This window comes from Taeniopygia guttata, chromosome 8, assembly GCF_048771995.1.
Source record: "Taeniopygia guttata chromosome 8, bTaeGut7.mat, whole genome shotgun sequence".
In the NCBI taxonomy this organism is placed as follows: Eukaryota; Metazoa; Chordata; class Aves; order Passeriformes; family Estrildidae; genus Taeniopygia; species Taeniopygia guttata.
The window spans coordinates 22,206,914-22,222,011 of record NC_133033.1 but is presented as its reverse complement, the minus strand read 5'-3'; the positions used below and the strand labels follow the sequence as shown (position 1 = coordinate 22,222,011).

The 15,098-nt window shown below is 37.9% G+C and overlaps 1 protein-coding gene across 6 annotated transcripts in view; it reads right to left on the bottom strand.

The window, feature by feature from the left end:
- Positions 1 to 948: 948 nt before the first annotated feature.
- The window catches only part of DENND1B (DENN domain containing 1B), a 179,804-nt gene continuing 165,654 nt past the window's right edge, over positions 949 to 15,098 (bottom strand). For all 6 annotated transcript variants that reach the window (XM_072932638.1, XM_072932641.1, XM_072932639.1 and 3 more), the window contains 3 exons: positions 10,762 to 10,841; positions 9,509 to 9,722; positions 949 to 8,285 (listed from right to left, as the gene is read on the bottom strand). In XM_072932638.1, coding sequence (XP_072788739.1) covers positions 7,737 to 8,285; positions 9,509 to 9,722; positions 10,762 to 10,841 — 843 coding nt within the window. In that variant the 3' untranslated portion in view covers positions 949 to 7,736. The remainder of the gene's footprint in view (positions 8,286 to 9,508; positions 9,723 to 10,761; positions 10,842 to 15,098) is intronic.

Genomic DNA, 15,098 nt, shown 5'->3' with positions numbered 1-15,098 from the left:
AGGAGGGGCAGGGGCTGCTCCAGGAGGTGCTCCAGGAGGCGCTCCAGGAGGTGCTCCAGGAGGTGCTCCAGGAGGTGCTCCCCTGCAGCCCAGGGAGGTCCCTGAGGAGCAGAGATCCACCCACAGCCCATGGAGCAATTCCTCCATGCTGGAGCAGGGGAAGAGTTAGGAGCCCTCCCCAAGAAGGACGGAGCAGCAGAGACCAGCCAGGGTCACCTCACCCCTTACTCGTCCTTTTGTCCCCCTAAGTCACAGGTAAAACCTACCTTCATTTTAGTCCCCATCTGCCCGAAGGCAAGGGCTGCTCTGTGCAGCAGCAGGGCGGGATGAAGGCCGGTCCCTGCGCCCCCCAGCAGCACAGCGGGACCCTCATCAGGCCCCACCACAGCTAGCACAGGAGGTCAGGCTCCCATCCTCTCACCAACAGCATCCCCAGACATTCCCTCTGATAATACTTGCCTGAGCAGTACAAAAATACATGGTGAGATCACAATTATTGTTACTTTTTAAAACATCTAACGTGAAAGGTTCTAACCATAGCACCCATCAATTATTACTGTACCTTCTTTCTTGCTTGTTTCTCCTTAATATGTTGCTTTCTTAACCTATAAAAAAAGATAATATACCTACTTTTTTGGCAGTAATTTGAAGATCTAGAGCCCAAGAAAAGCTGTTTAACAAACAGGAATGATTAGCTAAGGTTTTTAAATGATCCAAAATACCACTGGAATTTCAAAAGACATCCATATTTAACATTTGCACTAATCAATTCATTATTGCATTTAAGGAAACACATTCTGCTTTCTCTATATTTGAGAAAATCAAATGTTCATTCAATGGAGAAAAACTTCCAAAATAATACAGGGTCATTTCAATCTTTATGCCCGACAAGCATGAAAATGCTGCTCAGATCACCCCATCAAACAAGAACCCACATCACCCAAGGAATTTGGATATTATTAAATTTTATTTTATAGTACAGTGTTGGGCACTTTATGGTCACGTGGAATTCACTAAAAACTTCTACTGATGCCACAAACTTTGGAAGGAAAAGAAAAAACAAACCACACCACACATCACAGCTCACTTAATACATCTAGACAGTGCACTACTAACAGTAGTCTAAGGTCAGAATTACAGTTCTCAAGATGACTTTGAACAATAGTCCAGAAGGTGCAAAAGCATGGAGTAAATTTGGCGCTAGTTTTGTTAAAAGTCAGTAACTAACTAAATTTTCAAAACTGTAAGGACAGTGCTGGTTGTTTGGTGTGTGTTTTTTTAATTTCAAAATTATCAACAAAATCTCAATGTATCCTGTACTTTATGCCTCTCTTTTAAGGATTAAAGGCTCACAATAAGGGACATTATTGGGAATGGTTTTCAAGGGTCACAAAAAAAAGTTATTAAAAAACTAATTTAGAAGCATCAAGACACACGATGTTGCTTTGTTCCATGTCGAAGCATTTCTCATCATATCTGGCACAGATTTAAAATTAACAAATACAAACTGACAGTTTGCCAAACATCTAAACATTTTAAATTGCTCTTCCTCCTCAAAAATCATAAAGTAACAGATGTGATGTGCTTGTGTGCAAGCTGCACCAAGATTAGCTCTTCCACAGTGCTTTATTGCCTCATTCAAGTATATTAATTTAAAGAAGGTCTCAATGAAAAATCAAAGGTTAAAAGAAAATGTACATCAATATACAAAAATTAATTTACAAAAACTTAAAAGTATACTGGCAACATTAGTAGATGTTTTAAGTAATGACTTATGATAATTTTGGATGTCACAAACTAAATTCTTGTGGTCATTGCTATGAACTCTCACCTCATTGCTGGTCCTGAAAAGCAGTGCTTAACACCTCAGCTTTTTACCCATGATTAACAAATGATCAAAGCATAAACTAAATATCATAAATTCTAATAGTTATCCTTCAATTTAACCAGGTTTTACTTTTAAGAGTTACCTGGAAATACTGGTATGCGAACACTGTCTTAGGCCTTATTACTTCTACAGAATGTGACATCCATAATCACCCAGTCACTAGAAATATACATTTGCCTCATTCGAATAGATTTCTTCATGTTTTTATCACACAACCATATTTCAAAGTTACATATAATTTTACACATTTCTAAAAAATACAATTTCATGAATCTGCTTCAAAGCAGATGTGCAAATTACTTTGAAACTTCAAATTACTTTGAAACAAGGGGTAATATTGCACAAAATTCACTGAAGATTTGAAAGTCAACACATTTCCCCCTTCCAAACAAGTTGCTCCCATATTTTAAACAGAAAGAATGTTAATTCACACAGAATCATAATAAACATCAACATACTTGAACTCAACTTATTTTCCAAATGCTAATACTGTTACTGTATTCTAAATACAAGTGTTGTTAGTATTGAGCTAAGTAATAGTACAATTTAATTGAGTACCCTTTACTACAGTACACCTTGGAGTAACTTCCAAATGTGTTACCTGCTTCATACCCCAACCCAGCAGAGGAGGGCAATGGCCCTGCCAACTACATGGTTTGTGGATGTCCCTCTAGACTGAGGTGGCTGTGGACTCACCAGGAAACTCTACAAGAAAAAGTGAAGCAGCTTTCAGAAAGACCTGTCAAGTACTTTCAACTGGCCACTGACTGAAACTGTGGAACATATTGCAAAACGCATCAAAGGAGGTTTTGCACAAACAAACCATATCATCCCTTTCCATTCCTTTATTTTCAACACCCTGGGAACATGAATTCTAGGCCAGCTGTGGTCCATGCTCCTGGGGGGAAGATGAGGACACGTTCTGGTCAGCTCAGATTCTGCTAACAAGCAAACAACACCCGGCAGAGACAGACATGCCTAATAGCAGCAAGAAGTTACTGAAGACAAGTCACACCACCATTCATACTGGTTTTGCTGGTGCAATTATTTCTACATTCATTCTTCAAAGATTTACTGCAATACCATGGGAACAGACAGCCTTCACCATCCTGAGCTTTGCAATACAGAAGCTGTTTAAGTTTATTAACCACATTTGTTTATTTTTTGTTTATTATTGAAATGTCAGGCTGTTGGGAATATACTGGCTAGAGTCTCACAGCACCTGGGCTAGAGGCTGGTGTCAAGGGAGGAGATGCTAACTCCTTGGAAATAAAGCTCCTCTGGAGCTCTCCCTGAGGAGTCAGGGAGGTCCATGGTTAGGGGTTCTTCCTGCAGGACAGGGTACAGTCAGGATTATACAGGGGGCATTTGCAAAAGGGTCTCATGCTGGCACTTGATTATTACATGAAATGTTTCTTTGATTACTTACATGCATAGAGAAGGTATTTTAGATGCTTCTAGCAATTTTATTAGATAGCGACACCAACAAAACATTGCTCTGTAGAATTGAGTATCATTGACTGTAAGTGGATAAGGAGAAGCTGTTTTAAACACCTGGGTTAACCGTTCTTTTACCTAGACTTGACATTGGTTACAAGAACACGACGTTGTAAACTAGCTCATTCTAAAACCTGAGAAGACATCTAAACCAGAATTTTAAGGTCTAAAACACTCTTCTAATAGATTGGGTGGGATTTTCAGAAGCACTCAGCACTTGTCTAAAACTCTGCCTGAAGTCTGTGTTACAATGCCTGAGAGGGGACTTCAGCCAGTGTTGAGAGTTTCTGATGATCCCACCCCAACAGCAGCAGCACCACTGAAATGCTAAATGACAAGAAAAGCTTCAGTCAACAACTTCTATGACAACTTCTACAACTACATTTTTTCTTCAGAACAAGTTATTTTTCAGAACTACATGACATCCAAAAATGTGAGATGGAAGAGAAAATCACTGCCTATTCTACACAGACTGCCCTCTGCATGCATAGAGGGTGGGTAGGGATCACCTCTGCATCCACAGCCCTTCCCTGGTATCTGCAGTTTTCCTCATTACATCTCTACACATGAATGGGAAGGCTTTGTCTGGGACAACATATTTATTATCCATTCTGCATATCCCACAGGGAGTTAACTCCACAGGCAATATTACTTTTACCTACATGACTGAGCTGGAACCACTGTAACTGAGCTAGAACTGAAATCTGGATTTCTTCAAAGTTACTATCTCTCCTGTGGACTTCCAGGCTCTGCTTCACCACACTGCACAGGAACAACCCAGGAATCCCTTTGTCCTTCCACTGCCCTTACTTTTTCCTCCCAAACCAAATACGGCTCATTTTAGGCAGACATCTATGCAAAATAAACTCAAAAATATTCAAGTTTGACTTTCTACATTGGAAATTTGTTCCTATGTGTAAGTAACAGACCACAAAGCCTAATCAAATAACCTGGTATCTCCCTTAAACAGGAGAAATGGGAAGATTTTTGAGATCCTGAAGAAAAGAGATGCCTCTGAAGAAGACCACAGGAGCTCTGACTGAGCAGAATTCAGAGTTCTCACCAGTAGCTGGTGATCAATGTTGATGATTTTCAAAGACACTAGAAGGATTTCCACAACTAAAAAGCATATAAGTATAAAACTTGCAAAGTACTGGACCTGGAAAATTTAGCTTAATATAGAACCCACTGTGGTACTAAAAATACTGCATATGTAGCCAATAAACAGTTTCATATTATCACAAGGACAGAGAACAAGAGTGTTGAACCAGAAATATCAGTTTTGACTCTTATCTATTTGGTAACTGGCAATTCTATTCAAATAAGGCACAAATATTAGCCTTTTTAAAAGATCACTGATAGTAAGTGGAAAAGATTCTGTACATTACCGAGTAAAAAAATGTACCTACAGTTAAAATCAACACATATATAAGACCAAGCTATTTCTGAACCCATACAAGGTTCAAAATTAAAAAAGAGATACTATTTAATGATTGTAAACAAACAATGAGCTTTGTAAATAGTAAGGAAACAATGCAGCATAAGCACAGAAACATTTTGACTGAAATTAAAATAATTCTAAGTTGAATGTTCCCATGTTTTAATTAATATGTTTACTTCTTTTCACCCTGCATTTTCACTCCATGAAGCAGTGAATTATTACTACAATGCCTCAATTTTGAAGATTCCACTATCAAACTTTCAATTTTATGATTCTTATAAAAACTTAAGAATACTAGCAGTCTCACATGGCTTCTATATTTATTCCACAAAGCTGAGAATGGAACAAGCTATGTGATTATTTGTTCAGTATCTAACCCTCATGTAAAGCCAGTAAGATTTATGCCTGTACTAGACAGTAATTTTTGAAAACCATTTTCTGGCAGCATTCCTGGACTTAGGTGTTTGATGATTTTGAAAGTAATAATGGCCATAATTTCTGTTTTTTTTCTACTTCCTCTTTAAAACATTGATACTGTTTACTAACTTTAATAAATGAAGGAAACAAACAACTTAGATTCAACCATGAATAGAAACATCATGTGAGGTGCAGAGGAAAGGAAAAGCTGAACCTTGAAATTCTCATCACAAAAGGCAAGGAGATGAATGAGAAGGAGTGAGATCTGCTACAAAAACAAAAATCTGTGTATTGCCTATTGCAGCTCTATGCTTGGGCAATGTTCAGTACCAGCAAGGGAGAAGAAAGCTCTCAAGACATTAATGCCAGCTTTAAACAAGGAACCATCAGGTTGCTCTGGAGCTTTGTCATCTGAACAAACAGCCACTTGGCCTGACCCCCTTGGAAAGCTGAGAGTCAAGATTTTTGTTGTTTTTATAATACTTTCAATTTGTAATGCAAAATATTTTGCCAAGTAACATTTTTTGTTATTACAAAAGTTCACAATGTATCATGTTGATGCACAAGAAGAAACCAAAGGATAAACAAGTAGTCTGGAGTACAGACTTCTGGGTGTACAACTGCTAACTCTGGAACACTGAGATTCTCCACCGATGCAGAGGCCCTCCAAAATGCTCATGCTTGATCAGACACAGGTATTTCTGCATGATTTGGACTTTTACTATGTTTTAGCTTTGTTGCACTTATTAAAAAATTAATTCTGGAGGTTCACCCTCAGTGGCAAGTACTGGCCCAGCACTTCTCATTCTGGAACAAGACGAAATTTTGCACTAACCCCAGGTCTCACTCTACTGAGCCTCTCTGGTGAGATTCCAAACAGTGCCTCTGCCATGACATGGAGCAATTCCCTTAGGCCAGCTGCCTTGTAAGAAAGCAGCCAAAAAAGCCCTTTCCATTTGTGTCAGCTAGAATGAAAATGAATTAATAAATCTCAGCGAGGCAATTGATATGAAACTCTGCTACAAACTGCTATTAAGGTACTAAAGCACAGTCTGATCCAAATACCAACCCCAGGAACGTGCTCACTCAGGCCTAGGCTGAGATTAACAGAAATCATTCATGACAAAGAGGGAAAGAAAAAAGGTTTCATGACTAAGAAGAGCAGCAGAACATTCTCCTCAGACAGAGTTCCTTTTATACCCATGTGCTATTTCTACCAACTTTACCACAAATATCCCTCAAAGCTGACAGTTCCAATCTGCTGAAACTGATTAACTGTCTCTTCTGTCCTAAGCTGTTGGGCAGACAAGGTATGTATGGTGAGGTGGAAAAAGAAAAGATGAAGAAAATTTTAAAAATTAAAGAGCTGCTCCATAGAGTATCAAAACTGTTCAGACTTTAAATATCCAAATATTAGTCAGGAACACTGCCAGAAGGAGGAAAAATGCTTGTTCTAAATACATTATACACCAAGACCATTTATTTTCCTTCACTAAATTTATAAAGAAGATCTTGGTTGTCCAGCTTGGCTAAAATGAGAGTTGGATATATGCAGTCTCAAACTGAATCTATAAATTTAGCTTTCTAGTGTTACAAATCAGGCACAAATTAGTTTTCCAACTATTAAAATGCAGAAAATAAAAAATAATAGAAATCTATCAATTCCACTTACACTTTCCTTTTTGAGAATTTTTAGGTGAGATAGTCTACCTAGGGAAACTGATAATGTGTCTTTAAAGTGTCTTAGTTGTAAACAAAAGTCAATAAACGTCACATTATAATTCATCACTTCATGTACTTTAATAGAAGAGAGAAAACCACGTGCTACCTTTTTGAAGTCTGGAAGACAGAGCCACAGTTTTAGTTTGGAGTAAGTTCCAAGTTATAGTCAAAAGAAATTCCTTAATCTATAAAAAGTCTTCTTTCCTCCCCCTGCCTTTGCTGAAGCAAATTCCTGCCATGGAAAATCATTATTGCTGTTTTGTAGATTTGCATTCATCTTCTAAGACAGTTAAACGCTTTCTCAAAAGATTAAGGCAATTATTATTCATTACAAATATTAACATTTGTACATTTCAGAGAAATCAGATTGCTTGGTTCATTTCATGCTAATGGGATTAACACAGTACCTTCAAAACCTGGCTACCTTTAGGTGACACCCTTGCTGCTCAGAGGATGCAAATGCTAGGAAGCACCATCATACACTTGCTGTATTTTTAACACAGAGACTAACTAGTACCTGATTTGAGAGTGCATTCATACATTTAGTTCCATTTTATGGACCTAACTACAGCCAACAATTGAACTGAGTAAACGTAGAAGCAAATGTCCAGTGGCAGAAAATGCATACTCAACTGAAGAGAACTATTTTTATAACTGAAGATCTCTTATTCCTTTTCATTTTTTTTTGGTTATAATCTTATATGCAGTTACATGGAGTCCTGAGTAGTCTCCCTTTAACATCTGATGGGAGTCAAGTTTCTCTTTTCATACTTACGTTTTATTTCCACTGCTACTGCTGGATAACCTATCCTTTGAAATATTTAAACCATAGTGAAAAGCAGAATTCAGTTTACATAATGACACCACTTCTTGAAGAAGTCCACCTTCTTCTGGAGTTTCATCTTCCTTCCCACCTTTCTCCCAAGGGACCAGGATGGATGGCTGTTGAGCAAGACCTGCTGGGAGCTGATCTTCTGAGGTATTGCTTAGTGTTTCATTAGGCTTTGCATACTGACAGGAAGAAAAGCCTGCTTTGAAACTTTCTAGGGAAGTAAACTGGGCACTTGGTCGTACTGGAGATAGGGATGTCAAACTAGTGGTGTCCATCTTGTCAGTAGTAAAGGCTTTGCCACTCTTTTCTTCTTCCATCCTTGAGAGCGACTCTCTCTGGCCACCTGAAGAAACTTGCTTCCTTGGCGACGGGGGGAGCTGCTTCCCATGGAGAACACTGTCATCTTGGCCAAGATTCCACTCTGCCTGGTCATTGGCACTGCTGCAGAGCAGGGTAAGGTTACTCTCACTAGGTGCATTTGACTTGTTCTGAAAAAAACCAAACATGTGTTCATAGTTAATGTCACAAGAAACATCTCTACACTGGTATTTTTGAAACACAAGTACTGGAAGGGATTTTGTATGTTCCTAAATCATGGATTCCCTTTGGGGCTCAGTGTTACAAAACAACTATCCCAGACACAATGCAAGGCCAAGTGTTTTTACATCTCCTCACAGAACACTGTCTCAGCCTAAGGACTGCCTCTGGTACCACAAAGAGGAAGGATTTCTGTCTCCTCTGTCCATTCAGTCTTGGCACTAGCAGTTTTGACAGTGAACAAAGACACAGTTTTCTCGTTTGTACCCATGAAATGAGAGGGAGGGGAACTAAAACTAAAACCAGATGGCATTTCCTCTTTGCTTCAGTAATTAATTATACCAATTTTCAATATTAAAGTTTTTTGGTCAAACAAAACTGGGCATTTTATTAATCTAACCCCTGTGTGACCCTCATAATATAAAATTTTACAAGCTTTATAAATATTTGCATCAGTATTCGCTGCTCCAGTAACAAATCTTCTACTATAGGATCCTTTTCAGCAAAATTAAGTATTGGACAGCTGACATGTGCTGGAATTTAAAAACACTAAGTTTTTTTGGCTAATAGCACAGCAGTGACTTGGTGAAAGTTTTAAAACTGTAGGCAAGCAGTGTGTTTACACTAAAGGACCAGTGCAACTCTACCTAAAATAGGAACAAGGAGCCCTCTTAGAAAACTCTGGAGTACTATTCTAGCAGTGTTTCAGGTGCAATTACCACCTGGATTCCATGACTTAAATCAAGAAGGAAATATCATCGTATCACTGTGACTAGTCTAAGTCTACAAGGTGAAAAATGCCCTTTAAACCGCATTAAAAAATCCTAAACCAGCTCAAGGCATATCAGATTTAACAGAAAAAATTATATAAATATAATATTAAACTATTTGATTAAGTAAATTATTATACTGTTCACAGTTCTCTATGTGGTTACAGCTTTAAGGGAAAAACACTGTTCCAAGATGACTTAGTAACCTGGACAATTTCTTGGCTGGTAAAAAACCACCATGCAGTGGCCAGCATGAGCGTACTGTTATATAGCCCTAGGAAGACACATCAGCAATTCTAAGGACTGTGCTGCAGTGTCTGAGCTGCATGTTGTTCATTCCACAAGTGCAGGATTCCACTCTAAATGGACTTAGGTTGGTTTTTAAATGAAAGCAGAAGACTAACCGCAGTCTTGTAATCAATGTCATCCATTGATCTGAAGAAATCCAGGCTCTTTGCTCCTGAGAGTTTTCCTTGATCTGAACTGTGTGTGCTCAGCGTGTCCAGAATCTCTCCAAGCAAGTCCATTTCTCCTTGATGCTGAGTTATTCCAGTTTCACCAGAACCATCACTATCATAAAAGTAAGCAGAAGCTTCTTCACTGTCTTCTGATGATAACCTGAAAACAAAACTTTTCCATCAGATAGGAACACAAAAGCCATTTTATTATAGCCACTTCTGAAAGGACATAGGAGAATGCATTTCAAGAGCTTTGAATGGGAACATAAACCTGGAATATCTTTCTACTTAAGAATTTTCCTGAAGACAAATATATGGTGTCAATGGAGATGCAGTTACCATTAGCTGCCTCCTGGCCTAGTCAAACATTTTGTTCTAGTGGCAAGACTGCGACTGCAACTCTACCTCCATCACATGGTCAGATTTACTGAAGCACTGGCTATCTGCAAGGACAGCTGGGGCTTTTGTCTCTTATTTCCTCTCTTGTTCATTGCAACACTCAGACCCCCGTTCTACCTATTTTCTACCTCTGTCTATCAATATTGCTACAAAGGCAGTTCTCCATGGCTCATTGTTTTCATTATATCCCTTTTAACACTTACTAGCTTTGTCTTCCCTACTATATCACAGACTAAGCTGCTTGACTTTGCTTTCAATGTCCTTTGTGGTTTATATGCAGATATTCATTATCAAAAATTGACTCCTCAATTCAGAAAATGCCTCAATGCAGCTTAAGCCTCAACATACCTTAAGCCTCAACTTACACTTTTCCTTTAGTTCTCATACAGGAAGACCACAATATAAAACCTCCAAGACATTATTTGTCTTTCAGACCATTCAAAAGTTGTCCCATTGTCATGGCTACAACACAAGCCTTAAAGAATAGATAAGCTGAGGTCACTGCCCACCATGCTGGCAAATGTTTTGCTGTTTCTTTGTTTATGTAGTCTTTTTATCTGGAGGCTGTGAAGACTGAGGATTACATCAAGTTATTCTGGACACTATAAATAATGAAAAGATATAATAGCCTCTCCCTCTTTTAAAGCAGATTTAAATCCTAAACTACTTGACATCATCTAGATCAAGAATTGAGCTAGCAGCCTGAACATTGAAAAACTTGTCACTTGAACTCCACTTTGCTGAGTAACAAATTACCCTCTCTCCTATACATACATAACCCATCCAAACAGGCTTCTTACTTGCTTGTTCTCTCAATTTCATCATCATCATCTTCATCCAAGGCAAAATCCTGGTTACTGAGGCGCTGGTTGAAACGAGTCTGGAGGAAGGACAATTAACATTACAATTTTGTTTATTTTTTTCTATTTCAGCGTTACTTATTCGGAGACCAGCTGCCACTTTACTCATTAGGGCTTCTGAGCACTTCATGCGACAAACCCCATATTGATCAAGGCCTGCAAAGATTGCTCCAAGCCATGAAGGATCACCAATTAAAGAGAACCATTTCTCTTCATGACCTATGGAGGGCCTGCTTATTTATGCAAAGCCTGGTGTGCCTTATTATTTATGCAAAGCATTGATTAGCAGAAGCCTGGATATTGGAGGAAAAGCACTGAAGTCTACCAGCTACCCTTTCTTGAAAGTGCATTACAAAAAGTACTGTGGTTTAGTACTTTTTGGTAGAAATATTTGCCAAGCTTTGGTTCATGTGGTCTATTGAGCATGAAGAAAAACTGACTTTTGAAGTAGAAAATACAAAGGAAGTTGGGAGTCTCTTTATAAAGCTAAGTTTAGGTTATGGTGCTGCACAGGACTAGAGAGTAAATAATATCCAGATCATGAATTTTGCACTAAGAATACCTTTGTGCAGGATAATTTACTGTGGATTACAATTAATTCCAACCCAGGGCACACTCAGAGCACCCCAAGAGGACTTTGCATGGAGGAGCTGATGTGCTGGAAATTCACACATTTCTGTACAGAATACTTACCTATTACAACACATTATTATTCAGCAAACAAATATAGGCTAAAGAATGCCACAATAATTGGAAAAAAAGTCTCTAACCTGACCAGAACATTTAAATCAGGAATTTTATTCACTTATACTTTGCACACGACTGTCTTCAGGACTGTGCAGTTCTTATACTTGTTTTGTATCAAAAACTTTATGTATAGGAAGTTTAACTATACTGGCAATCAATGCACTGAAGATACTGTGAACCCTGGATAGCCACTAGTAATTTAAAGATATATGGATGGAATTTGTAGAGAAGGAAAAAAGCGTAAGCTAACTTTGAGGAAAATCATACGCAAGTAAGAAATGCTGCTGCCCACATCTCATCATGCAGTTCACCAAATGCCTAAACCTGCAACCAGCCCGTGATGGGGAAGAAATATGGCCTTAATTTCAGACTACAAGGAGCTTGAAAATCTTGTACCGTGAGGATTTCAGTATGTTACCTATTATAGACAGGTATATACAAATACTAGGACACTCTCTGTAACCCCCCACCCTCCCCATTATTTACAGGAATGTCTTGGTATTCACTCTTTAGAGACCGAGACATTTTTTCTTGTTCAACCAAGAGAGAATTTAATTAAAGCAGCAAGTTTTGATAACACTTTCCACAGTTCTTTGCCCTCAAAAAGGAAACATATGGTCCTTTATGTGTTAAACCAAGTTAATAGTTGATGGAAAATTAGAGAATTATTAGAGTATTACAACTCATCAAACAACTCTAAGGTTCATTTTGAGCAAAAGGTATAGGATGGAATATAGAGAAACTCTCCTGCTTGTAAGGGAAGTGAATCACTCTGTTAACTGATACTGGTGGCTGGTTATCTTACTGATCCCTGTCACAAGCATAGTCACTGGTTTTGGTTTAAAAGTTGCAGCTTTAAGTATTTCTCTTCACTAGGAAAATGAACATACTTTGTTTTGATAACACTGGAAATTAAGCAGTTCCCCAAGAAAATTCTGACATGACATTCACTGTAATTCAATCTCTAAACTGGAATTGGCTCCTGGAGGGCAAAATCCTTTCTGCCTCTCTCATTTTCCTTAAACGTGCATCAAAATTAGATGTTTCCATCACATTTACTCCTACTAACACAAATGAGACTTTGCAGGGACAAAGATTCTTTAAAATGTTGAGAAGTTGCAGAAAACAAAATTGAAACTGACACTTGTTCATCTGTAGAGGAATTAACTCTGCCAATTGATTCCGCAAGATAATGCTTGCTGATTTGTTGAAATAATAAATACTATTTCAAAGAGGACAGATATCAAACTTCAAGAGAAAAAAAAAGGGAAAAAAGAAAGAAAAGTTGAGTCTTTGAGAAACAGGAGCTGAAAAAAAAAAAATAAGTAGAATCATCAAACACCACAGGCCTCTCAGAACATCTATGAACAGTAATGTGCAAGTGTGTTAGTGAAGGCATAAATAATCATATAAAAGGATTGTAACAGACAAGTTGATAAACCTAAAACCTGCCTCCAAAACAACAACTCCTAGCTCCTGATGGTCAAACTCTTTAAAAAAATATTTTTGTTACCAATTTAAATGATGAGGGGTATATTATAAAATTATATAGGGAGACTTTCAACAACTAAACCAACTAAAATGGGATTTACATACAAAGAAATAGATATAGGGGAGGGAAGGAAAGGAAAGTATCTGGCTTTAAATAACAACCTTCTCCAGCATTTACAGCTCTGTGAGCTAACCACAGAGACAACAAGCAACACATGTTTTTGAATAGGTGACTTTCCTTTAGGAGCTGTAATAAAAACGACTGCAAGGGAGGGGTATGTCCAGACTACTTTGCAAAGAAAGAAAAAGAAAGAAAGAAACCCTTAATAAATTTCAAAAGGAGAGTCATAAAACTTTTTCAATGCTCCACTAGGCAAAATGACAGAGTATGTGCACCTGCAAAAGCTGTCAGAGTCATTTAAGAAGTCCGTCCATTACTGACGTACCCTGCTGTTTGCAGTTATTTAAGCTTTTAATTTCTGTCTTTTCTGCATTTTGAAGTGTGTAACCTTTTTTATACCCCTTTATGAAAAAAGGACAGACTTCTGCTTCCTTCCTGATTAGCATTCTAATAACAACCAGACCATTTTAATTTATTACCACAAGAAATGATATGGCAACAGTCCTTTCTTGCTGCACCAGGACTTTATAAAGTCTTAATAGACTGCTGTCATGTTTATTTCTATAAAATAAAGGAACAAACTTCTTTAAAGAACTTGGTTGTTTTGATTCTTCCAAACAGTTCTGCTTAGATATTAAATCTATTACTTAATATATTTACTTTATATCATAACAAGAACTGGGATTCAACTTTTGCTGTTTCAAATTTCTCTCATCTTGCACATGGCATCTCTCATCTCGCTTGGAATGTAAGAGCTGAGCACACTTAAACACAAGCTCGTGTTCTCCACAAGCTGGTGTGAGGCTATTGATCCTTTTTGTATTCACCATACCCATCCTCTCTGGTTGCTGCCCTGCTTCAAAATCTACTTCTGCAAGTAGTCTGCAGCCTATACAGACCTGAAACAATGCTGATCACTGAAGTTAAGAAAAGGAGGTGACAGTACAAAACACAACAGAACCAAATAAAGGCAGAGTCAGTCCTTAAACTGCTCTCGTAGCCCCAAAAAATGCAGTACTTCGGAATAAAAATGCCAAAGCCCATGAATGCTAAAGCATTTAAATGCAAGATGGTTATATTCTTGATTGGGCATGAAAGTCAATCTTTGAAATGTCAGCTTTTTATATAATGCTAGACCTTTCAGATGTCCAGCTTTTGGTAATGAATGTGTATTGATTGATACTAAGGCAGGAAGTTTAACAAGGCTGCTGCTATTAATTACCCTCAAAGTGGAAAACAAATAATCTCTTGATAAATGGCAGCACAAATGTAATTTCACATTTACTGGCTACTCAATACATCAACACATCTAAAGTTTCAAAAAAAAAAGAAAAATATGTACCATGGTTTAAATCTGTGAAGTACTGCTTCCTTTCTCTTAAAAATTTAGAGATTATTCATTCAGCTTGAGGAAAAAAAAAAAAAGGAATACAAGCTCACTGTTATTTATGATTGAGTATTTTATTTTACCCATCCTCCTCTCAACCAAATCACAGAAATAAGTATGGCTCCATCCTGTAGGGAAAAAAAAGATCTCTCAATCAGAGTTTCCAGTAAAGCACAACTTGTCACCTTCCTTTCCGGTTAAACACTGTGACCTAAAGCCATGACTCACAGGAAGGTACTCCTCATTACATACCCTGAGAGCTGAGACTGATGAAAGAAGAGGGAAAGCAGAGACAGAAAAGAACTACAGATTCTAATCAAGAATGCTCTGATATCAGAAAACTGCCCTGGATATACATTAAATAGATACTACCAGAAATATGTGTATGGGCACAGTGTTTAGAAATGCCAAGTACACTTTAATGCCGCAGAGATCTCCAGTGACTATTGTACAGTTATAGGAAACCCTAATACCTATGCTGAGGTAGGATTTATTACAAGTACAGATGATAAATTTGTTGAGATACTTAGT